Source organism: Nyctibius grandis, chromosome 4, assembly GCF_013368605.1.
Source record: "Nyctibius grandis isolate bNycGra1 chromosome 4, bNycGra1.pri, whole genome shotgun sequence".
NCBI classification, from domain to species: domain Eukaryota; kingdom Metazoa; phylum Chordata; class Aves; order Nyctibiiformes; family Nyctibiidae; genus Nyctibius; species Nyctibius grandis.
The window spans coordinates 30,199,501-30,226,542 of NC_090661.1; the positions used below are offsets into that span (position 1 = coordinate 30,199,501).

The window sequence follows — 27,042 nt, forward strand, 5'->3', positions numbered from 1 at the left end:
GAATGATAGCTAAACTGTAGCATCCTGGTGGCACGGATGTATCTTTGGAGATGCTTCAAGTAAGTTGTGTGTATACAGGAGAGACGCAGGAGGAATTAACTTAAGCACAACATTAATACGAATGTTCTATTGATATAATTGGTTATTAATAAGTTGTAGGTAGCACAGTGTGAAAGATGGCCTTGGATTTTTTGGGACAAACGTATCAACAAAGTACTTTTTGCTAAACTGCTATTTAATCTACTCTTATTCTTTAAGGTTAGTACCCCCACTGAAGTTAAAAGAAGTGCCTCTCAGCTCAAGTTTCAAGCTTTCAATTTACACGGGAAGTTTTGATTTATCTTCCATACTTGGACTTTAAGAAATTTCCATGCTTAGACATTAAGAAACTCCAAAATTACATTCTGCTGTAAAAAGCTAATTGCGGAGAGGTGCTGGAAGTTTTTTTTTTTCCTTTTTAAATATAAATTTAATTCTGGAGTCAAGCCTCGCCGTGGGTAGTAATTTCAGCAACGAGTTCAAGGACACAGAAGAGAAATAGCCATAACCTATTATGGATACATAAACCGAGGTGGGAAAATAAGCAGCTTGCCAAATAGCTACTATGCCCATGAGCCTTAAGTAGCAGGATTACAAAGATCTAGTCACTGAAAGATTACCTTCCAGAAAGAAGCTTACAAAATAAAAATCTCAGGTAGTTCAATATTAGTTTATTAAATCAGCAATTTTTATCACCACTTTCTAAAAATGATTACAAAGCATATTAAAATATATTACAGTATCTGCAAGGAATTTATTGTGTAATAAAAGTGCAACAATAATGAACTTACAACTTTCTTTGCCTAGTTGGACAAACTGAAGCACACTGCACAGATCAAGCCTTCCCTCAAAAATTAGAGTGTCTTTGAAGTGAAAACACAGTATTTAACACAAATATTAGAAAAGGTGAGCATGTGAAGTAGAAAACAAAGTTCATGTTCTTTCTCTCAGTGCTAAGTTACATATACCCATCAAACCATACACTTCAAACTCTGCTTGAATTCCAACAATATAAAGAGCCACCAAAGTGAGTGCACGTTGTGAAGGGAAGGAAGTGAGAAGAAAAAGAGGGCACATTTCAAGTACTGGAGATGAATGATGATGTTGAAAGTCAGGGACCGGACACTGCTGCTTTGAGACCATGTTCCACACAAATCCATACCATCCCCAACTAACAACTGGGACTTCACCCTGACCTAAAAATCTTCGTAAACTCACAACTTTCAAGCTGTCACAGCTTTAAAAGGCTCTCGCTGTCCTGTAGTGTGGTTATGAGCGGCAGCCCCACATTTTCTGTTCCAATCTACAACAAAATTCTAATTCATTTCTGTGGGAACAGAACTAGGGTTAGGAATTAAAACTGTGTTGCAGAATAGTTGGAGAAGAGGTAAAAGCAGCAGTCTCTACTTTGGTTTATGGCAGCAGACTACACCAGCGGGCACTGATTTCACAGGAAGAATTACTGACAGTTTTGAATGGTCTTGCAGCAAATGTTATCAAAATCCTATGCATAAAATGGCCAATGAATCCAAGATCTTAGTTTTTCCTTCAGCAGATATTAGTAACATCAAACTGAACCACAAAGGTTACCTCATACTGCTTGCTGTTCCTAGTAACTACCTGGAGCACAATTTCATAAGAGTAGGTAATCATGTTCACTTCTCATGCTCCTAACACATGGACTCACTAACTCCACATATCCAAACTGTTGCATGTGGCTGGTTTAACTAACTGAAAGGGCTTGCAGGATCTGACAAGCCAGAAAGCCAGCAAGGCAAATGGGGTAGGCCCACGGGTCTGCAAGGAGGTAGTGAGAAAAGAGATCCCTTCCCCTGAGCAACAGCAACCTACTGTATCAGTTTAGCTGTGCAAGAAACTGCTGTTTAAAGTCCAGACAAAATGTACTTTATTCCTATCAACTAAGTACAACGCTAGTGCACTGCACCACATATCTAGAAATACATTTATGTATGTAGCTCTGCATGCCAATCCTGAAATGCTTCTATTGCTCCACATAAACAGAAAAAATCCACCTCTACTCCTATACATGCTTCGTGCATTCCCCTTCCAAATTCTACAGAAAAACAAAGCAAAACATTTCAACCCCACCTAGACAAAATATTTTAACTTATCAAAATGATGCATTTCAATTTGTCTACCCTAAGCCCAAGTTTGCACACTGTCACAGAGACTGAAGAAAAGGCTATGTTCTCCATTTTATTACTAATGAAGCTAGAAAAATAAAATCACTGAGAAACTACCCCGCTCCTCTCACTGAAGGAGGATACTTCTGGCACGGGATCACATGGCTCCAGTGCATTTGGAGCATCACCCCTGGAAGCTACATACAGTGGGGACTCAAACATCAGTCCACCTCTGGAACCCTGTGCTGCTGAAGAGCAAGGTAAGGCAGAGACAGAAGATCAGCAACTTCCCAGATCCTCTCAGCTGTGCCCACACTACAGTAGTCACAATACATCAAGCTTGCTTTCTTGCTCCTGGTGGCTTTCCTTACTAAGCTAGTCAGGTTGGTCATTAGTGTATGAATTTGTTAGTGAAGTGCAGGCACTATACACAAATAAGCATACATTACTACTTCTGCAGCCTGTTTTTTTTAACAACTCCCGTAATGTCTATAGACTACTTTTTGTTCCATCAAAAATAAATTACATAGAAAATCAGCTACTCCACAGAGGTACAGTCACACAGGTAGACTCATGGTCAAGTTTCACAGCTCTACTAAAGCGCACAGAGATGCACCAAAGCTAATTCAACTCCTAATTTAGGTCTAACAGAAATAAAGTTGGTATACTTGAATGATATGAGAAAAACCTAAGAATTAAAAAAAAGCAAGCAAGTCCTCAAGAACAATTTAACTATGCCAGGATATCCTTGATACAGGCCCAGAAGCCTGGCAAGGTAAAGGTGTTCTTCTGTCATTACTTAAAATATCTTCATTGCTTTCCCATGGTAGAGCCCTGGCGAAGTTCATGGTAATTTCACATCAGAACAGAACAGATGCAGAAAATAAGAGGTCTGGAAAGATCTGAAGTATTAAACCTGACTGACAACCTACAAATGTATGATTTGAAAAAAGAAGCTCAGGCTCTTCTTAGGTCACCTACAAATCTGAACACGTAAATGTGACTAAAATCGTAACTGGAAGACAATACCCAAACTACTTCCCTCACCACCCCTACTGCAAGGATGCTAAAACACTTTTTGTCTGCTCCGTCTCAGAAGGCACTACTGCTACCACTTACTGAGACTCAACGAAAAAGTGTTCAAAACTACAGTACTTTTGATGTGTAGGGTATTTCATACTACAAATGGAACACAAGTCAATTCCTGCTCACATGCATAGAGCAAAACTGACTGCCAAGTTTGATTTTACAAAAGAACTGGCCCTCCCTGAAGGACTGAAGTTCAGAGGGCCAAAAATTTGTGTTCTTTTAAGGTACCAATAAAAAAATCAGTTGTAAGCAGCAGATACATTAAACTTTGACTGCGGTGTTATAAAAATGAATGTTTATTAAGCATCCATACCTTTCATGGATTATTTTCAATAAAGGAATAATATCTGGAGGGACCAGTCTATCATTTATGACAGTCAACGTAAAGATTCCTGTCAGCGTCCCCATCTTTCAAATCTGCCACCACAGGAATCGAATCTCTCTTTTGTGGTTGTCAGCTACGTGTTGGCAAAAGAAAGAGTTAAAAACTTTTCTTAAAAATATTATACATAAAAAAAATAGAGATAACTGTATAACTGCCTATAAATTAAATACCAATGAAAATTTCCCAGAGACAATCTGATGTGCTTTGAAGAGGCTGACTTTGAGCAATGCACCTCTTCTGAACAGAAAGTGAGGTTTGATTTCAATGGAAACGTGATTTTTTTTTTTTAGCTTATGAAAACATTCTGCCGTCACTTTGAACAATTCAGGAATTTATTGTCTGCAGAGCAGCTAAACTGAAACCTCAAAAGAAACTCCAGATCCAAGGAACAAAGGATATTGAGTTCTTCTAGTGATAATACTTAGTATATAGTGCTGTATAAAACTGAAGAAGCAGTTCTTCAGATAACTAGATACAATGATGACAGATTGAAAGAGTCATTTTAATATTTTGCAGTTCTAGCTATAATCCATAAAGTTTTAAAAACAAGTCTGCTCATCTTCTGAGCACTTAAAAGACTCTCCCCATTACTCTTCTCTCTTTTTCTACCCCCATTAAATAATAAAAAGAATAAAAATAAAATTTCCTTTTATATCGCCTTTTCTTAAACTCGAGATGCTGACATGCACTCGATGCCTGAAGTATGTTTTTAGCATAGAAAATGTTCCTTGCATAGGCAGGTGAATTTAACATTTAGAGCTTCCTTGCACTACTTAAAATATTTTGGAGAAATTTATGGTTGGTAAGTATTTAGGTTTGGTGAAGGTCAGTGATTTTTATACATGGTCTTTTCTGCTTTATGGTTTAAAGGCAGCCAGACACGGAAGCAGGACTACAAAAACATTTTCACCTTACAATACATCTATACAAGGCACTTGTGATGAGCACGTCTGAGTGAAGGTCAGCAGGGACAGCTACACGAATGTTTCCCTGCTACCGTGCTTCTAATTTCAGTAACTTGTGTGAAATGTGCTGTGAGGTTTAAGGATATAAGCCTAATTTCAAATTTTGGTGGCTTCAACATGTTTGTTGAAAGATTTCCAAAATCCTCATTCTTCTTGTATTTTTCACTCTGCTGTCTGGAAAGTTTTCCTGTGAGATGGTGGCACCAGGTGGGAAGGTAGGGTGCCAGGCAGTTCATACCCATCCAGTTTAACCTTGATGAGATGTTTTGCTAATGCAAACTCCTCATCATCCAACATCCCATCGCCATCACAGTCTGCAAGTTTCCAGATCTTCCCCAAGACACTGTTGGGTAGTTTAGAAGTCACCATTTCCTTCTTTGCACTAATCCCAGATATTTTGCCATTGATTGGTGACAGAGTGTAGAAAATCTCATCATAAGCAGGTTTATCTTTGGCAACAACCCATTCATCTTCATCAGCTCCTTCCTTAACACCTTCTCCATATCCGTGGCCAAAAGGTCCTGCCATGGTGCCATCAAATGCTCCACCATGTACGATCTCTGTGGGCATATTGCTCTCTTCCTGTCTGATCAGGGTCATCAGGGAGGCAATTTTGTTGGCCAGCATGTTATCCACAGCTTCAATTAGCTTTGGTTTCAAAGAATGAAATTTAGTGAAGTCGCAAGTCTCCAACAGCTCCTGCCAATGACAAAGGTTTCAGTGACAGTAGTTAGAAACGTTTCCAATATATTGAAAAGGCTAAAGAATGGCCTTCAAATTAAAATAATGTTATCTTTTGAAGCAGTTTCCAAAACTGAAACTCCTCTTGAAGGAGAAGCAAAGCTGACACATATGTACCATACACCCAATATATTGATCAAACACACTAAGACAGTTTTGCAACAGTGTATGAGGTCATCTATTAAACTACATTTACAGTACAATTTTCAAAATGGCAATGCATAAAAACGTGGGATGTTAGCCAACAACGTTCCCTTTGGTGATTTTCTTCCAAAGAAAGCATGCAAGTAGGTCCTCAGCCCTGCTAGCACTTATGCGAAGTGTTTAAAGTTAAAAATAAATCCAAGAGTTTGCAGACTGATCTGATTTTATAGATTAAACTTCTTGTTTGTGTTTAGGTCATGAAGAAGTGTCCTTTACCAATAAAGAAAAACTGAGCTGGGATAACAGCAGAAGTGTTTTTATAGAAGTCCTGCCAGCACTCATGAAGTCATATGGTCTCTGCTGAGTTTTCACCTTGTACATAAACTCCCACTAACCTCAGTGAGACGTTTAACTAGGTGATACATACTATTCCACCACAAGCCAAAGCATGTTTTACACTAGAGCGCTGGAAAATTAAAAATGCTTTAGGCAATTATTAAATGATTTCCACATGCAAAATATGCAAGCCAGGAAGAGAGAGTTACAGTAGAAACTGTTAAAAAAAATCCAAACACCCCTCACCCCCCAGCCTCTCTCAAAACTTTAACAAATCACATTTATCACCTCTATCACATCTATGGGAGCCGCTCCCATACATATCCAAACCATAATGATATGAGCCCAAGAAACCTGAAGCACAGGCAAGTGCCTTTGTCCGTACACACAGAACTTCAGATTTCTTAGAGGAAAACCTCCAACAACCACCACTCCGTTCAGGTGACCTTTATGCACAATCACCTGATTTATGGCAACTGATCAGTATAAATTTATGATATGCAATAAATCTTAGAAAGCAAAGGTCAAACCTGCTATCTGTTTTGGCACAATTCCGTTTTCTCACCATTTTGCTCCTCATTACAGAAGTGACTGATGTCTCATGTATATATTTGCTGCCATCTGCTGCTGAGGCTTAGCGACATGCACTATTAGTTTGATAAAGTTCCATTCAAATTTTGTTCAATATTCAAACTGACAAGCAATCACGTCTCATCTCTCATTTCGCATCATCAACAAAAGTTGCAAGGGAAAGAGAGTCAACTTTTTCCACACAATCCCCTTTTAAAGCCTAACTCATGAAACCCTTCTAACATCCTGCCTGTGAAGCCTAGCTGAAATAGATCTTGTGCTTCATCTATAATTTAGTCTCATGCCAATTATTGATTCCCAAGTTAAATATTTTAGTTCAAAAAGAAACTTGTGCATCCCTCTAGATAGGTTAATCAGCCAGTCATCACTCTTCATGATTAGCAGTGTAAGTGTACCACATAAATTGTCAGAATTATACGCAAGTGTCAATCTGGAAAACATCCTCCTTCACAGTCACGACTAGCCCACAGTCAGACCAGACTGCAGGCTCCTGCTCTCGTGCTCTTCACCCTCCAAGCTGAATTATTTTCTAATTCAAAGGCCACTTAAGAAGCCTATGATCTGAGATCCGAAAGTTGCAAATTGAGGCTTGACGAATAAACTGAAAAGCATTGCTAACACAACATCAGCTGTTCTTCCCTAGGATACTCTCTAAACAACTCACCTCAAATCAGAGGACGGAAATAAAAGGGTGAGAAAGTGACATAAGGTTGGTAGTAAGCTTGCATAACGTTCAAGAGAGGAAGAAGACACAAAAGGCATTTAAAAATTAACAGTAAGAGTGTAAACTGAGAACTTCTCTCTCACTTCTTCATAGAATATAAGCTCAAAACGACAGGAAAAACTTGGACGGCACCATTTTCAGAAGAGATAGGTTTTAAGTTGGACTTTTCAGGTAACACATAGCCTTATTATTCACTGGCAAACAGTATCAGTAAGAGCAAGAACAGAGTAGAGTAAAAAAGAATAGTATGTGACTAAGGATATCTTCACCTACGCAAGTATATGATAGCATTACAAAACCAATATAAATATTCACGTTTAAGACACAAAACAAGAACCAGCTTAACCCATAAGTGTCCACTGCCATTTTATTTAAACAAAAACTTTAGTACTATCTGCCACAAGGGACCAAATATTGACTGAAAGGACGGAAGGTCTGATGCCTTATGGCAATTTCTATAGTCCTGTATCCATGGATGCACACTAAGAAAGCCATCACTTTTTTTTGTTCTGCACTGCTTCCAAGTCATGTTAACCCCATAACAGACACATGATTGATTGCCACTTCAGTTACTCTATTGCTGAAGACCCCAAACTGTAATGCTGAGATACTCTGTCCTACCTTTTCCAATTTGGCAATCCTGTTGGAAAGCCAGTATTGTTTCAGTGGAACTGTAATCTACCATCTTACCTGCATTTTCTTGACTTCAGGGAAGTCCCCTGCTGAGATATGGTATTCCCTTTGCAGCTGGATGTAGATCTCTGGTAATCTGCTGATCAGTTCCTTCTTCTTGTTCTCTTTTCCAAATACAGAGGGCATTTCTTTTTTCAGATAGCTGATGATATAAGCATGAACCTAAGAAGAAGCAAAGCTGAAATAAAGACTACTGTTTATCTACACTTAACATTAGTGTTCTTCACCTAGGTCATAAAAAGAAACAGAAATAGTATGTTTCCCTAAGTCGGCTCAAGGATAAGGTATTATCAATGATTGTTTCTGGAACTTCATGTTTACATGAACAGTCAGCAACTAGCTTTTGCTGCTTTCATCATTCCTTTGAGGAGCAGAGAGAAAGCAAACACATTTAAAAGAAATACGGACGCACACTTGCAGTTTAAGCAGCAGCATGGTACAGCATTCTACCAGTACCAACAGTAAGAGAAAAAACAAGACCCCAAAACGAGGACCTGACACTACATGCACGGATCATACACAGAGTGCCAGCCATACTGGTCCATCTGTCTCAGTGGCAGAGATTTGTAACTCCATTTCTCTCGCCAATTGTGGGAAGCAATGTGATAATGCCTCAAGTAATCCAAGTATGCTAAGCAGCAGGGCTATCTAATTGAAGTGACACTGCATTCCTACCTATTTACTACTCCCAGAAAAGAGAGAACCTGTAGTCTGTATTTATGCAGCCACCAGAGGATGACAGAGCAGTCAGTATACTATAAGCACAGCATGCCATGGCTGCCTTGCGAAGTCTTAGGGAGAAAAGCAGAGCCTTTCCAGCTTATAAGGAAAGACATTAATTTAGGATAACAAGTCCTAAACCACCTTGATACTTGCAGAGCTCTTAGTGTTTCCCATCTGCCATGATCAAGATAATCCAGCATTGCCATCAAAACACCCAATCTGCCCATGCACTCTCCTCTTCCACCCTTACCCTGAACCGTTCACCTCTTCCCCTTTACCACCCTCCCACCACTTTTCACCACCAAAAGGATCTGCTTGGCCACACAGCAAGTGATCTGGTCCAGGACAGAAACAGTGGTTGCGCTTAACTGAAGTGAGTTCATTTATCTAGTTCATTGTGTGGACACTGATACTAATTCTGCCCATGAGAAGGAAGTGCAAGGGCAACCCTCTTTTACAAGCAACGCACACCTATCACAACTTGACGTAATCAAACTGCTTTCCTAAGCTGTGACCCAGCCAAGACCACTGAGGTCCAACATTTATCCAACAGGATAAATCCTTAGAGAATTCAGGTCCTTCTTCATTAAAGAAGGATGCAGCTGTTCCCAAAACAGAAGTTATTCACAATTTTCACACACAGAGAAAAAAAAAACATTAAAAAATAAGAATGCCTATCAAACCGTTGACCAGTAAAAAGCTGGAATTTTGAAGACTGGGGGAAGACAAACTACCATAAAAAAGCATCAATTAAAAAAAGTGATTACGTAGATGGAGTGTACATATAATACTTAATACCTACCAAGACACAACGGAATGTGCCTTATAGTGTTCTGTACAAACCTTACACAATCTGTACAGGGGAAGTGCTCTCCCATTCCTTTCTTTACTTATTGTCCTGGTTTGGACTAAAACAGAACCAATTTTCCTTTCAGTGATTTTTACTTTCAGCTAAGTCTCTTCTAAGTAACTGCACTTTCTGAAACTAACTGCATGTTTTGCAGTGTCTGCTTCTAGGACTGATAATGTGCGAAGTTTACAGTTATTACTGAGGTATCAGTAGGAATGTTATGCAGAAAGGCTCTTGCTGTACTTATTCTTAGAGAAACCAAGGTCACTGCTAAATTCCTCACTGATTACGAGTGAAGAGCCGCAGGGGGGTCGCACCTCCAGGGAGGAGCAGACAGGGCAGGTGACCCAAAATTGACCAACGAGGTATTCCATCCCATACACATCATTCTCAGTATAAAGCGGGGGGATCACAAGGGTCTCGCTCTCTTTCTGCTATGGCCAGCGTCCCAAGAGGACTCTGTCCATTTTCCTGCTGCCCCCGATCCCGATCTGTGCACCCCTGAATCCAGTTCCCGTCCGTCGCTGGGCCCAGCCTGGGTCTTCCCGAAGCCTGCCCTGCAGTGCCGGTGGTGACGTGACCGACACCAGGGGAGCTTGATCTTGTTTTTGTATATATTTAATTATTTCCATTATTATTATTATATTCTTTTTCATTATTACAGTTCATTAAAACTGTTTTAACTTTCCAACCCATAAGTGTCTCTCCCTTTTCTCTTTTCCTCCCCCTTTGCGGCAGGGGGAAGCAGGGAGGAGGGTTAATAGAGAGCATCTGCCATCGGTTTAATAGCCAGCCCAGCCTTAAACCATGACACTTATTTAGGAGGCTTTCTGGAAATTTGGAAAAAAAAAAATCTCTTTGTTTTTAAAGAAAAATGGTGCAACCAGTTTTTATTTGCGCGTCTTAAGATAATAACTTTCACACAATATCACTTTATCATATCTAAAAAGAGTGCATGCATTTTAATTGCAGATCAAGTTAAATTTCTACAGAGGAGAAAAGAAAATAAACAGCATAAAGAAGCAGGGTTTCTGCATAAGACCATGATATTTTGTAATAGGGTAGATATTTCTCTAGAATGACAGAACTGATTCAAGAAGGATATTTCTAAGAGAGTTTATAAATAATTCTAAGTAATTTTATGGATCTTATGTTTAAAATAATACTTCTAGCAAAACCAGAAAAGTAAGTTTGTAGTTCACAAGCACTAACAGTTTCACATGTGTATGCTAAGTGGTCTAAGGTCTGCCAGTATGCACATGTGTTTCTTGTAGATAAGAACAGTTCTCATCTTCAAAATGGGATAGTGAGTCACAGGACTTAAAAAAAAAGAAAAACAAAAAGAAAAAAACTAATGTCCAAATTTGACAGCAAGTTAACAGTTTGCTTTTGGTTTTGGTTACTGTACACATTTTAGAAGAGATTAAGAACAGAGTGGCATAGAGGGGACAAAAAAAATACCATGCAACGCTGTAAAAAACAATTTTTGAGTGTCAGTACTTTAAGTTCAGTTTGGAAGACAGAAGGACGACACTGGAAAGATTACATTGCTGCTTTCCTGTAGATAGACAGTTTATTCCCCTTCCATAGCTGTCTAATTAGCATGCCCTATGAGTATTGTATTTTTTATTCACCTTTATCTGTTTTTATTTTACGTTACGTAGAAACACATAAAGACGATCCATCTGACACTTTTCCACTTCCAAAACGATTGTAACAAATGAAAGCAAAAAGCTGCCAATAGCATTCACAAAACAGATTGAGATCATAGCAACTTTTAACACATCATCATCAGGAATGTGATTTTAAATGGAATTTTCAAAGAAGCAACTGTTACAGGGTGCCCTAAAGCTGAGGCCACAAGAAAACCTTTAAGTGTATCATTACATGCAGAGAGCTACTTAAGCCAACACAGGAAGTGGTATACATCCCCACACAACTATTCTTACATCAATGTAAGTGCATATCCTCTTGATTTTTGTTTAGAATTCCACGTGCAAATGTGTTCCAAGACAACTACATTAACCCAACTCACATTCTGTTTGATAACTGCATAGGAAATTAGAATTTCTGTCTGGTACCACCAGCTTTCTCCCCAAGCATTTCTGAGGTTAGTTTTCCTTCTTTTCCAGTTTTCCAAATGACAAACCGTAATTTCTTGAATCACCAATTTTCATTTTGCTCTTGAGCTTTTCAAAACTACAAGGAGCTTGGCAGTGCTTTTAACTATTATTCTAACACAGCTGCAGCACTACAATAAAGGAAACTCACTGCAGAATGAGAGAAACAGGCAAAGAAATATTTCAGACTGCAACCAAAGCTTATTCTAGTCAGGTTGTGTGAACAAAGGACAGATGAAGCTAGCGTTGTTAAGTAGGGAGTCTGAAGATCAGTGTAAAATTTAACCAGAAGGTTTTTTTTCCCCCCTCTTTTTCCGTTTTTTTTAAAAAGTGTTTTCTACATACCAGCTATTGTTAAAAAAAAAAAGTAGTTTCTCTCCAAAAAGTAACATTAAGATTACCTCACTGTACAGTGTAAAAAAAAAAATTCACTCCCCTACCAAGCAAACAATAGCTTTAATGGTCTAAAAAGCATCAAATCTCTTCTCTAAAGTTATGGAGGCATCCCAGTACAAGTCTCTATTTCCTCCTACTTGCTCCAATATCCTGAGTGGCTACCTCTTCCTTGAAAAATTGACAATTCAACTTATTTGATGAAAAAACACAGTTTATAGGTAGAGAAAGATTGGGAAGGGGGAGAAAGGACACACTGAAAGAGACAGAAGAGATTGCACATTCAATTAATTTGTTTTTTTATCTTTTCTTACCTTTGCAAGTCTTGCCCTCTTAATGAGATCATTGAGTTTTCGCACAGCAGCCTTCTGTGGGAGACTCTGGATATCCCTGAAAAGATCCTGTGCCTCGGCTTCAAAGAGTCTTCGATTCTCTGTGTTTCGGAGAGGATGGGCCCAGAAGGAGCCAATGTAGACCCGCAGCACCTCTGGTGTGTTGATCACCTTTCCCAGGGACCACATGAGTGCACCGTAGACCCTCATCAGCTGCTGTGTGTCTACCTGGTCGGCCTTATTAAGCACCACTCGAATCTTGTCATCCTGGCCCCGGAATGACTTAATAGCCTCTGAAAACTCGTCAGATATATCCAGCTTATGGGCATCAAAAAGGAGTATGATGCGGTCGACCCTCTCAGCAAACCACTGGAGGACTTGGCAGAAGTCATAGCCTGAAGGAAGAATACAGTATTACATCCCACCATTCAGAAAAGAGAGTCTCAGAGAAGGTAGGGCTGGGGATAGAGAACAAGGGGATCATGGGATCATAGCATCTACCTGGGGGAAAAGAGGAGATGGACCACCTGGAGGAGAGCATCTGCAGCCAATGAGGTCAGGACAACTGCATTTCCTTAGACCAGCCTCACTATTACCACCTTTCATTTTTTATCACTGCCCTTCCCTCCATCCATCTCTCATGTCACTACCTTTTGTGCTGCTGTGAGTTACCATCTCACACTCATGTTTGCCTCTTCCCAGGAATTCTGGCTCCAGCAGAGCATCCAAGCTAAGCAGGTCTGTGGGGCTCTTACCACGACCTCTCTTCATCACTGTTAACCCTGGCCACTTTGGTAGTGCTGCCCCTCTGTACTAACAAGGAAAACAGTGCAGGTTCAGCACTCCAGTGTAAGTCAGCAACCGAAAATATTTGGACTGTAAAACAATTTCCAAACAATTTCCAAACTCATCTCTCCTTGCATTGCAACACTTGCTGTTATTTCTGCCACAGCAGACTCAGAGATACAATTTACAAGTAATGTGCCTGCATTGCTGACGGCTTTGGGGACGCGACAGGCTACAGAACACAAGTGGTGACCCCTCTGATTCATGTGAAACAAACTTTTTGATGTTCTAAAGGCAAGCCTATTCATAGCACCTGTCTGAATGCTTTTACAAGCACAGCTGGTACCTTATCCACAAAACAAACAGCATTCAGGAACTCCTTACTCAGAAGCGACGCATTTAATCCGCAGAGAGTCACCACTAGTGATGTGGCATTGGGCTTGGCGTGGATGTGACTCATCTAGTTTGAGTAAGCAACAGCAATGTATGAGCTGGGAGCCGACATCCCACCCCTCCTCTTCCTCTCAGAAACAAATCAGAGCTAAAAGAGGGAGCAGTCAAAAAGCAAGGACTGGTGTAAAGCAACCCAAAAAGCATCAACAGTTTTGCTCCCAACAGCATGTATTTAAATGCCAACAGCAAAGAAAGCTCAGTTACTACCAGTGAGCCCTCCAGTGTGTCTCTAGTCATTTCTCAGCTATGCAAGATAAGCTTTTAAACCTTCAATCCCCCAGCAAAGAAAACCCATTTAGACTACTCATACATGAACCAATTATCCAAACACTTCATACACTTGGTCCAGATACAAACAAAAGACTCTTCACAACTTCTCATCCTCTCTAGCACCTTTTAAATACTATAAATAAAAGGGTATGGGGACATTGTAGAGCTGCTTAGCTTTTCTTAAAGCAATGCTGGTTCAGTCAAGTCATTAATCATTATACCTTCAAGTAGTTTGTCTTTAACAGGGAACCCAAAAGCAAATCAGCTTTTTTTGCTTTCCAGTAGAACTTGACTAGGGCCAACACCAAGAAAAGCAGAAATGTACGTAAAAAGTTGAAAGTATGGAAAAAACGGTGAACTCCAGATTTGTCATGGAGCATACTTGTGCATGTTTGGCAACACAAGAAAGAACTCAGTCTTAAATCTTTTGTTTAAAAATTACAAATAGCGTATGAAATGAAATCCAGAAATTCTAGTTAATAGTAAGAAAATGTCCCCAGTTACCTGTCTTCCCTGCCACCCACCCTCCCAAAGAGATCATAAAACTTCACTAAAAATCCAGCACAGGCACCTCTAACTGAAAGGAGAGGCTATGTTAAAAAGGTTTTATTAGGATCCAAAAGGATGGAGGTCAGACTCTTTAACTGCCTATATAAAAAAAACCCTACATAACCTTTCCCATTAAAAGGATTACTTTGTAAGGAATGCAAAATCTGGCCCCTTTCCAGACAATGCTGCTCTGGTGCTTTCATATATTCTTTCCTGTGACCAGTTCCTGAAGGACTGAATGTGAGATGGAAGCTGGGACCAAGAAGAAAAGCTGCACAAAACACAGCTGGAAGAGAACTCTTCTCACTTTTCACTAACAATCTAATCAAAACCTGTATGAATAATTTATCTTTACGAAAAATTAGCAGGAAAGAAAGAGAGAAGCGAGATCTTGTATGTCACTTGCATGTCACAACGTAGTTGCAACAGTGCACAAATCCAAGTCACGCAATAACCTGTTCTGGTTTCACTCATGTAGAAGGAAATATGCTTGAAATGAAATACGTAAAATTGCAAAATGAAGCAAGTTAAATTCTGTTAAGTTTTCCACAAATGGATATGTGAGAAGGAGACTTATAAGGCTGGTTAAATAAATATATAAATTCCCACCACACATTTGATGGACTTCGAACTGTAAAAACAATTGCACCGTCAACAAGTGTATGTTAACTAGCAATAAATGTATTTTAAATGTGAATTAAAAATTAATGAAGCATTTGCTTTGAGAAAGAAAAGTCCACTTGCTGAAAATGGGTAAGAAAAAGACCTCACTAAAAATCTGAAAAAAACTACTCATTAGAATACATCTCAACTATAGAGAAGTGATATATGGTTAAATATTTCCACACTGAGACACAATGCATTTAGGATCCTGTCACATACAGTACATGTGTGTGGATTAGGGCTTTCAAAGTTGAGCAGTACCAGGTCAACACTGATCAGTTTGGAAAACTTGACCAAAAAAAACTGGTGTAGATACTTCTCAGCCTCTTCCTGCTCTACTGTTGCTATTTCTTCAAAGGTTTGTTCCCAATGACTGATGCCAGCAATTATACCCATCCTGAGGATCTGTGTCTCACCAGCTACAACATCTACTTGCAAATGCATATTACAAAGTCACAAGTCACCCTTGTACCCCGCTAAGGGATAGAGGAGAGCCATGATCCACCAGCAGCACTGCAGAGCTCCTGAGCTCATCCCAAGCTGCAGCGAGGAAACAAGCTGGTGCCTGTGATAGAGGCGTAACTGTCCGGCATCAGTAACAGGCTGACCAGAGACCACAGAGGAGAACAAAATGAAACAATGAGGAAGAGATGAAAAAGTTAGCGAGAAACTGGACATTGTTACCAGCCCTGGAAACACTGATGAGAGGAATGATCAAGAGCACTCATGTGTCACTAGCACAAGGCAAAGTACCAGGCCCAAACATGACAGCCACCAGACATACCCAAAGATACAGCTGTGCAATCGCACAGTATGAGCCTGGGTCAATTTTCTGTTACAGTTAGTAATAAAGCTTTAAACAAATGGTAGGCTTTCCCTTGTGGGCTTAAGGTAAATAATTTCCAACTTGCCCTAATACCATCTCCCAAAGCTTTCGCAATTCAGAAAACAATTAGGGAGGCTTGATGGGCTCCACCCATGCTCTGTGAGTAGAGAGGCAGAGTGTCCAGTTCTTCCACCCCTGGGGCTGGCATTACTGGCACAGCAGAGGAGGGCTGCCCCTCAGATGAATGCTGCAATGAGGAGCCTCCAAGCTCAGAGCACAGTACCCACTTACCAGATGAATCAGGGGAGGGCAGAGCACTGGAGCGATCCCACCTGCCATTGCCGTCTAAGTACCACACAACCAAAGCTACAACACACAATTTGGATGTGGACAAGTGCAGCCTTTCCCCCCTGCCCAATCTGCTGTTCTCCTAATGCTTTGCCACAGGTGAGCATCTAAGCTTCCCAGTCTTTCAAAGGGAGCTCAGTCCCACATGAGAAGATGCACTTTTTGCTGTCCGGGGTGGCAGTTTCCAGTTATGTTCATGAAAGCCTGTCTCAATCCAGCACTCCTGGATAACACTCTTGCTGCGCTCCTGTTGGTGGACTAATCCTAAGGAGAAGGTACAGTGTCTCACTGCAAGGAAAAGCCTGACATAATGCTGCAACTATATACATGACCTTACTTAATCCATGACTACATTTTCACAAGCCAGGCTGAACTGAGAAAATTACCTGTATTTAAGCAACTCCAGTTCTAAAAATGCAAGCTAACCAATATCCTCCATTTTCCTCTGAGCTCTTTCCCCATACTTCTTGAAACCCTTGCCTTCATGCCACTCAATCATGAACCAACCCCCCCCACACTTCTAAAAGCAGTTCCTCCCCATACCCTGCCAGACATTGCTTCTCCTTCCCCTCTCCTTACGCTCATTGTTCCTTCCAATCTTGCAGACCATACGCACACTTCTGTCTGACATAGGCTTTGTGAACGTCACCAGTGATGCTGCAGAAGCAGCACAGGGACAGACACTGTCTGACCGGGGACAATGCTGGCACACGTCAGCACATTCTCCCCCAGCCACTTACGCAGCCCCTGAGCTGACAGGCAGGAAGCTTCTGGCCCATCCTCCTGCAGACAACAGGAGCGGGAAAGGTGCGTCAAGAGAGACAGCTTTGAATGTTGTGCTCTGTGTGTATTTTTGACCCTTCAGAAAGCAATCAGCTCCTTCATTCATGGCCTGGATGCCTTCCAGAGTTATAAATAAATCATGCTGAGAAGCAGTGCATATCCTGTATTTTTACATTGTCCCTTTACTGTTTTCCTGCATTTTAAAACTGAAACTTAACATTTGATTGCTCTGTTGGTCTCAGAAAGCTTCACCTTACTCCTAGTGATACCTGTCAAATTCTATCATTATGCAGGTGTTACATCCATTCATAGGTAAATAGTTAAGCAGTTGCTCATGGGAAGATAGAAAAAAACACCAACAGCAAAGGGTGAAGGTTTTACACTGAGGTCCTGTAATGTTATTCTTCCATAAAACACATTAATAAGAAAAGTAGCTGCTCACCAATGTTAGAAACAAGCTAAACATCTAGAAACATAATTTTAAAACTCAGATATGAACAGACACCAATAATGTGCAGAATAGAAAGCATCTAAGAATACTTATCAGGTGTTATTAAATGTCATATTCCATTACTGAACTACAAAAAATCTCATCATGTATGTTATTTAGAAAATAGCAGCAAGATTCATAAGAAAAACAAAAGTTTAAGAGAAAAACAGAAAGAAACTGAAAGCTTAAAAATTTTGCTGAACTATAAATTTTTGAAATACAAAATTGTGAAATTATCAGAAAAGGAATTCTGAAGAGTCACCCTGTATATGTAGAGCTTTCCTGGCAAGCACAGAGAAGCATCCCTATGTTTAAGTCTGTAATCACCTTCACAGTGAAAGGAAATGGCAGCTCCCACAGTGAAGCACACCAGCTGCAACCTTTTCAGTGAGAAGCAGCCAGTGAATTTAAGGGTAACAACACACATTTTGTAGGAAAAAAAGCTTTGTTGGTCTGAAAGGCATACAAACAGAACCTTCTCTGACAGAGACACATTTAGGGACAGCAGAAAACCATCTTGTATAATCCTGCTTACGTTTGCTTTAAAAGTAATCTAAGCAACTCAAACTTCAAAACGTGTTAGATTAGACTTGTAGCATAAGTATGTTGAAGTCAGTCCAACTCCTTCAGGAAGCAGGTCAGACAGGCCTTGCTGTGTGCAGCACCACAGGACAAGTCAAGCTTGTACCCCACAAAATCACCTATATGGAAACTGCATAAGCAGCCCAGAAGTCATATATAGGACATGTATCTGACGATGCAATATTTCAGACACGGGTGAGCACAGTATTGCTTAATCATAAGAGCATGCAATGGGTGCATGCAATAGGTCCATACAGTGACTTGCAGGTACTTTGTGTATGCTGATGCATAAGTGTATGAAACCTTAAACCTTGGCAGCAGTTGCTCTGCAAGCCTGGGGCACACAGAAAACTCTGCTCTAAAGGTGACTCACAAAACCTTACCTATGGTTCAAACACACTGGTTAAAGCTAAACAGCATACATGAGAACCACGTTTGTGATAAAAGAACTATGCCAAGTTACGTATTCAAGACAACCCTTAACACATTAAAAAAAAAATTCATGAAATGCAAACTAGTCAAGTCAAAACCTGTGAAATGGATAAGTGTTTGAGGTTATCACTGAGCACTGTCAACTTAAGTGAAAGTCTACCATATCAAAGGGCAGGCCAGCTAGGCCATAAAAACAATTGATAAGGCACATACCATCAAGAAACAAGAGTTTCTGAACAATAAAGGAAAAACAGTCATATGTTTTGTTAAGTCACAGGAGCAATTCTAGATGGCAGTGAAGAGTCATGGTCCTTTAAGCAACACAGAACTACCAGTGAAACATAACCTGGAGTGAAACACAACTCTGTCCCACACATGGAAGTCTGGGACTTCCACAGCAATCCCTAATGGTGGTGAATTTTGTCACACAATTGCTCACTTTTTCAGTGGCATATTAATATGATGCTCTAATTTCCTGCTTATTTCATGTTCACTTCCATACTGTTATGAAAGTGGCAACAGATACTTGAATGCTGCCGAACATCATTTTCCCTTGATTTAATAAGCAGAGAGGGAGAACAATGTGCCTTTTTTTTTTTGTTGGAGGAAAAAGGGAGCTGAAATCCACAACGGAGAAGCAGAAGTAGGAGATTTAAGACCATCTTTGTTTTTACCAGACTCTCTGTGTAAACAGACTTAAACATTTTGTGGACATCTTATGAGAAGATTTTTCAGAATTAAAGATCATTAGTTATACACTTGGTTATTTCTGCCTAGAAATAAGAGTGCCAACATGCAGTATTTCTTTTACTTATCTGGTTTCACTCTCTACATCTTTGCTTGCACAGACGTAGAGCACTCATGCTGTTCATCGCTACTAGTTCACCAATATATCACATACAGGAAAACACAGCTCTGTCCCCATGATGAATGCTTGCATGACTGTATGAGCAATAAGGAGGGCAAAAAACCCACATTCTGTCACTGAACAAAGAATCCAGAAACATCTAGTAGACCAATTTACTAAGCAAGCACAGATTACAGTCCTAAGAAGTTAGTCTCTTATTCTGTCAGTGCAATGTAAAGACTAGACTATGGTTGCGCAGCTGCCATATATTGTGCTCATTGCAGGATTTCCTCAAAAAATCCCAGGTGTGATACATTAAAGAACTAATTATTTCCCCTCCCACAGACAAGAAACACACGAATTTCCATTCTTAGCAAAGGTCTGAAAACAGAGGGCAGCATAAGCCACATACTGTATCACTATCATTTACAACTCCACAGACATCTCCGACATGCACTTAAATGCAGCTGAAGGAAACAAGGATGAAAGTTGGTTAAGCTGGTTTGTTTTAGTAGTTTCTCAAAGACAAGCTAATTTCTTAAACGGCATGTTAAAAATAGGGTTCAGTTCTTTGCAGATTTTTCATTTTATTAAAAATATTCTCATTCCCTCTTCCTCCTGCTACCTTGTCTTTTGACTGAAAATTATATTATGGCACGACTGAGCAACCTTAAGAAGCAACGCTAGCAGCTGTGCCTACAATAAAACCACCTTATTTATAGTCCAACCCCCTCAGTTTTTAAACATGACCAGCTTGAAGAGCTGTAGCTATTATGAAACATTTCTTCATTCATGAACTTCAATAGTATATATACGAGTCTATTAATTATTACTTTGTGGAAAGCAATTAAAATGATGGAAATAAGGCTTTTGTTCAGGACTGTCAAAGCACTAACTAATCAACAGACCATGCAACCATAGCCATTTGCAGCCATAGCAGCAGGATGACAGAAATTCCAATCCCATCAGTTTTCAAGAGAAAAAATTCCAAACCCTACATCCAGCCTTAAAACGTGGGTTTAATAGTCCTTGTAGTAAGAAAGTCTGGGACACATCACCACTCAATACCACTAAAACAGGCCCCCAACAGATTAGGATGATGACTTGTCCAGTACAGCAAAAAGAGTTAGTGAGCTTGGTTATTTTCAAGCCCCGCAACTCACCTCTGCTGATGCGCTGCTTCTCTCCAGAGAGAATGCCAGGGCTGTCGATGATACTAATGCTCTTCAGTACCTGGTTAGGCAACTGAGAACACATGAACCTGCCAGAAAGGAGGAGAGAAAAAAACATTAACAATAGCTCCAGCTCACATGTAGATTGTCCCTTGAGAGCTCCCCCCTTTATGTATCTGATTTTAGAAAGATTCAAGTGAGATTTAAAAAAAAAAAAAAGTTTCTGAAGTCCTAATGAACCCCTACATCTGGCAACCATACATGTTTAAAAAAACAAAATGTGAACAGAGCGCTTCTCATAAAAAAGAAAACACCAGAAAATCTTGTAAAACTGTATGTTTAAGTGCTGATAAAATTCCAAATTTTGCAAGAGCTGACAACACGGGTCATATATGCAACATTAAAAAGATTCCATAAAACAAGCATTTTGCTAGGACCAAAATTAGTACACACAAGAAACAATTCTTCATGCACTCCAACATTTGCCCAAATTTAAAGAGATTCAAAAGAAAAGGGAAGAAGGCAGAAAGCCATACTGACGATATGTTTATATTTCAGCCACTGGCAAGTCACCCTCTCACCTGCTTCAGCAGCATTTGAACAGCCCCCATCTCTAATCCACCACCCTCCTTCGGTGGTGCTTGCGGAGGACTGAAAACAACAGTATTATTTTTCCCACAAACCGAGCAAAAGCTTTCACACTGCCAGAACTAAAAGTTCAAATTACACACAGCATGCTCTAAACAATAACCTCCTGCCTCTGCAACAGGAAACAAATTCAATGGTGGTATTATGAAAAATAAATAATTCATGAGGCCTCTGAGAGTCGTGCAGAACACTCCGTGTGTTAAACCCAAACGACTCTGATGCTTCTGGGATAGTTCATGACTGAAGAACTTCACCTCCCTTCACCATAAACTGTGTTTAGGAGATTTGCCTAATAGTTTAATCTTCTTATCGGGTAGCAGCTGAAGACAGGACCTACAAGCACACATTGTAACCTACCCTCCTGTGAGGCTGCGCAGAGGCAGCACAGCATTAAGGTGCAGGCTCAGGCTGTAAGATGGCCGCCCTGCGTTAACCCATCGCTTTAGGAGGCACGCTACCTGAAGAAACAGGGTATCACAGACAGCAAATTAACTGTGCCAAGGTCAAACAGGAATTTTAAGACCAAAGATAATCTGAGTTTGGAAGAGTTCAGGCAGTCAGATATCAGGTACAAAATGTAAGATATATCAAAATTTGGAGGCTGTTGTTGGACAGATAATGATCCAGATGATTCAAAGGAAATAAGGAAGAAAAAAATTCTTACACCTCACTTCTTGTTTTTCAGGTGACCCTGTAATAACGAGTCTGTAACAAAAGCACGCAGCATCCCTTCTTGGGTACAACAGAAACAGCAGCATCAGCTACACCTCTCTCTGAAACCCAAGGGGGAATAAGGAAACAGCAGCCATCTTGGCCTGATAAAACTTTAGGATATGTAAACAGCACTACCCTTTTTGTTTTTTTTTTTTTAGTGGAACACTAGGTGTGGAAAATACTGCATATCTGAAGCAAACTCTTCCACTAAGGCTAATTTTCTACTAGCTTAAGAGATGCTTTTGAAAGAGCAGTGAGGTACTATTGAGTAAAATAAAACAGAGAACTACAGGCCTCAGAAATGTAGAGACACTGCAGTCTTTGCAGCTTTCATTAGTGGCAAAGGAAGGAGGAAAGTACATAGGAAAAGGATATGAAATAGAAGGATACATTCAGAATTAACTGGCTGTAGCTTTTAGAATATATCCATAATCTAAAGATAACAGATGGGTTAAAAATCTTATATCAAAGTAATATTTCAGAAAACTTAAAATTGTAATACTAGTTGTATTTGAATATCTCTTTCTGACATTGAGACTTGGCTCTGAACCACTATTTCTTACATGACGTATATGAAGTGTGATTTTAAGTGCTGCATCATAAAAAGCAAAACTACATACTATCTACCTAAATGACAACAGACCTTCACCAAAAAAAAGCATTACAAAAATAGTTGTGTGAATGAGATGACTGTAACTACTTATGACACATTAGATCTTTGATACTGTCGTTCTTCATATTATTATAAAACTATTGTTAAAGAAACACAGCAATATTCTAATATCCTTGCAAAAATAAGTTACATTGTTTGCAAAAATGAAATCAACAATCTTGTCATCATCCGTTGATTTTATTTTTTTTTTGGATTAACTTGGGATGACTCAAAGAACATAGTAAGAATTGATACTCCTTTTTCTGTCCATTCAGATATCCATTATAGTAGAGCAGGACCATGCGTTTCTTCTCAGCAGTACCAATTTATTTCCATGATCTTCTGGTATACTGCAATATTTTCAACTTTCCTTAAAAGTACACAGGAGAAATACGAGACAGGTTTCTACACTCAGGAGCCTTCACAGAATCACAGAATGTTAGGGACTGGAAGGGACTTCGAAAGATCATCTAGTCATAGAATCAACCAGGCTGGAAGAGACCTCAGGGATCATCGAGTCCAACCGTTGCCCTGACACCACCCTGTCAACTAGACCATGGCACTAAGTTCCAGGTCCAGTCTTTTCTTAAACATATCCAGAGATGGTGACTCCACCACCTCCCTGGGCAGCCCACTCCAATGTCTAATAACCCTTTCTGAAAAGAAATTCTTCCTAATGTCTAACCTGAACCTCCACTGGTGAAGTTTGAGGCTGTGTCCTCTTGTCCTATTGCTAGTTGCCTGGGAGAAGAGGCCGACTCCCACTCCACTACAACCTCCCTTCAGGTAGTTGTAGACTGCAATAAGGTCACCTCGGAGCCTCCTCTTCTCCAGGCTAAACAACCCCAGCTCCCTCAGCCGTTCCTCATAGGTCAGACCCTCCAGACCCTTCACCAGCTTGGTCGCCCTCCTCTGGACTCGCTCCAACACCTCAACATCTTTCTTGAAGTGCGGGGCCCAGAACTGAACACAGTACTCAAGATGCGGCCTCACCAGTGCCGAGTACAGAGGGACGATCACTTCCCTAGACCGGCTGGCTACACTATTCCTAATAGAGGCCAGGATGCCATTGGCCTTCTTGGACACCTGGGCACACTGCTGGCTCATGTTTAGCTGGCTGTCTATCAGCACCCGAGGTCTCTTTCCGCCGGGCCACTTTCTAACCACTCTTCCCCCAGCCTGTAGAGCTGCATGGGGTTGTTGTGGCCGAAGTGCAAGACCCGGCACTTGTTCTTGTTGAACCTCATGCCGTTGGTCTCTGCCCATCTATCTAACCTGTCCAGATCCCTCTGTAGGGCCTTCCTACCCTCCAGCAGATCGACACTCCCACCCAGCTTGGTGTCATCTGCAAATTTGCTGAGGGTGCACTCAATCCCTACGTCTAGATCATCTATAAAGATATTGAAGAGCACCAGCCCCAGAACTGAGCCCTGGGGAACACCGCTAGTGACTGGCCTCCAGTTGGACTTTGCCCCATTCACCACCACTCTCTGGGCTCGGCCATCCAGCCAGTTTTTAAACCCATCGAAGAGTCCACCCATCCAAGCCCCGGGCAGTCAGTTTGTCTAGGAGGATGCTGTGGGAGACAGTGTCAAATGCCTTACTGAAGTCTAGATAGACTACATCCACAGCCCTGCCCTCATCTACTAAGCGGGTCACTTGGTCATAGAAGGAGACCAGGTTGGTCAAGCAGGACCTGCCTTTCATGAATCCATGTTGGCTGGCCCCGATGCCCCGATTGTCCTGCATGTGCCGTGTAATGGCACTCAGGATGATCTGTTCCATCACCTTGCCTGGCACCGAGGTCAGGCTGACAGGCCTATAGTTCCCTGGATCATCCTTCCGGCCCTTCTTGTAGATGGGCGTTACATTTGCTAATTTGCAGTCAGCTGGAACTTCTCCAGTTAACCAGGACTGCCAGTAGATAATAGAGAGTGGTCTATAGTCTAACAGTCCAATCTCCCTGACGGAGCAGGATTGCCTAGATCATATCACACAGGAACGCGTCCAGGCGGGTTTTGAATGTCTCCAGAGAAGGAGACTCCACAACCTCTCTAGGCAGCCTGTTCCAGTGTTCAGTTACCCTCACTGTAAAGAAGTTTTTCCTCATATTTATGTGGAACATCCTGTGCCCCTTGTCCTGTCAATAGATGTCATTGAGAAGAGCCTGGCTCCATCCTCATGACACTTGCCCTTTACATATTTATAAACATTAATGAGGTCACCCCTCTGTCTCCTCTTCTCCAAGCTAAAGAGGCCCAGCTCCCTCAGCCTCTCTTCATAAGGGAGATGTTCCACTCCCTTAATCTTCGTGGCTCTGCGCTGGACTCTAGCAGTTCCCTGTCCTTCTTGAACTGAGGGGCCCAGAACTGGACACAATATTCCAGATGCGGCCTCACCAGGGCAGAGTAGAGGGGGAGGAGAACCTCTCTTGACCTACTAACCACATCCCTTCTAATACACCCCAGGATGCCATTGGCCTTCTTGGCCACAAGGGCACACTGCTGGCTCATGGTCATCCTGCTGTCCACTAGGACCCCCAGGTCCCTTTCCCCTACGCTGCTCTCCAACAGGTCTGTCCCCAACTTATACTGGTACATGGGGTTGTTCTTGCCCAGATGCAGGACTCTACACTTGCCCTTGTTATGAACTCCACCATCTCATGGTCACTACAACCAAGGCTGCCCTCAACCTTCACCGCTTCAACCAGACCCTCCTTGTTAGTGAGGATAAGATCCAGCAACGCTCCTCTCCTAGTTGGCTCGTCTACCATTTGCATCAGAAAGTTATCATCAATGCACTGGAGGAACCTCCTGGACTGAGGATGGCTGGCTGAGTAGGCCTTCCAGCAAATATCAGGGTAGTTGAAGTCCCCCATGACAACCAGGCCCTGTAATTGCGAGACTGCTCTCAGCTGCCTGTAGAAGGCCTCATCACCCTCCTCATCCTGATCTGGTGGCCTGTAATAGACACCCACAACAGTATCACCCCTGCCAGCCTGCCCCTTAATTCATACCCACAAACTCTCAACTCGCTCCTGATCCACCCCTGGATAGAACTCAATACATTCTAGCTGCTCACTCACATAAAGAGCAACTCCACCACCTCTCCTTACTGGCCTGTCTTTCCTGAACAGGACATAGCCATCCATGACCACATTCCAGTCATGCGAGGTGTCCCACCAAGTCTCTGTAATTGCCACTAGACCGTAACCCCCCCGACCGAACACAGATTTCTAACTCCTCCTGTTTATTCCCCATGCTGTATGCATTGGTGTACAGGCATTTCAGGGAGCGAGCTGAGCACACCGATTTCACCCTAGGGGGATGGGAGGCCTCCTGGTCTTCATCAATACTAGAGCGTTGCCCCAGTGGTGCAAGCCCAGCTACAGTCCCATCCCCCTTCGAATCTAGTTTAAAGCTCTCCGAATGAGCCCTGCTAATTCCTGTCCCAGAATCCTTTTGCCCCTACCAGATAATCCTTTCCCATGTATTACTGTCAGGTCTGTTGTCTCATAAAACCAGCCATTATCAAAGAACCCAAAGCCCTGCCTGTAGCACCAGTCTCGTAGCCAGGCATTAATGGAGTGAATCCTACTATTCCATCCCATGTCATCATCTGAAAATGGAAGGAGGGAGGAGAAAACAACTTGTGCCCCAGACTCTTTCACCAACCGTCCTAGGGCCTTGAAGTCTTTCTTCATCCCCCTCAGACTACAGGATGCAGCTTCCTCCCCACCTGTCTGGAAGATCAGCAGGGGGTAGTAGTCTGTGGCCTGCACCAGGTTGGGGAGTTTCCTGGTGATATCCCTGATTCAGGCTCCAGGCAGGCTGCAGACCTCCCTGTGATGGGGGTCAGCTCTGCATATTGGGCCCTCAGTTCCCTTTAGGAAGGAGTCTCCAACAACTAGAACTCTTCTCTTCTTCCTTGTGGAAGAGGTAGCTATACGTCTGACAGGTTTTTCTGACTGTGGTGAGACCTCTGATATAGGTTGCCTCTCCACCACATCCCCATTGGACTGGCTGTATTCCACCAGGGCCTCATATCTATTTCTCAGAGGCACCTGGGGAGGCAAGGTGGGCAAGGAGGGCACTCGCCTTTTGCCACGGCCATAGACTTGCCTCCACTCACTCCTTTCATTTAGGTTACTGTTTTCCACCGGAGAGGGGCAGAGTACAGGGGTCCCTCGATCCTGGGAGCTATCTGGCAGGTGCTCCCATTTTTGTTGCAGGGAGGGTAGAGCCTGGCTCCACCAGTCTATCTCCATTTCAGCCTCCCTAATGCTCCTAAGCCTTTCTACTTCTGCTTGAAGCCTTTCAACCTGGCTTTGCAGCTGTGCCGCTCGGCCGAGCAGATCATCTACCTGCTCACAGCGCACACAGCCCCCTGCTACCACAGAGATGCTGTGGCATTCCCTGCAGCCTGCGACCTGCACAACTGCCTCCTTCCGTGGGAGCTCTGTCTGGGTTCCCACATCCATTTTGGTCTTCTTCCGCTGGGTGGAAACCATTGTTCTTTCACTGAGCTAGGAAATACCTCCTGGTGACACCTCTGGTTC

The 27,042-nt window shown here is 41.7% G+C and overlaps 1 protein-coding gene across 1 annotated transcript in view; it reads right to left on the minus strand.

The window, feature by feature from the left end:
- Window positions 1-695: 695 nt before the first annotated feature.
- EHD4 (EH domain containing 4) overlaps window positions 696-27,042 on the minus strand; it is a 36,477-nt gene continuing 10,130 nt past the window's right edge. Inside the window, exons 3-6 of the mRNA XM_068398437.1 lie at window positions 20,462-20,559; window positions 12,252-12,664; window positions 7,849-8,013; window positions 696-5,321 (exon numbers count right to left, since the gene is read on the minus strand). Of these exons, the coding sequence (XP_068254538.1) occupies window positions 4,785-5,321; window positions 7,849-8,013; window positions 12,252-12,664; window positions 20,462-20,559 (1,213 nt within the window). The 3' untranslated portion in view covers window positions 696-4,784. The remainder of the gene's footprint in view (window positions 5,322-7,848; window positions 8,014-12,251; window positions 12,665-20,461; window positions 20,560-27,042) is intronic.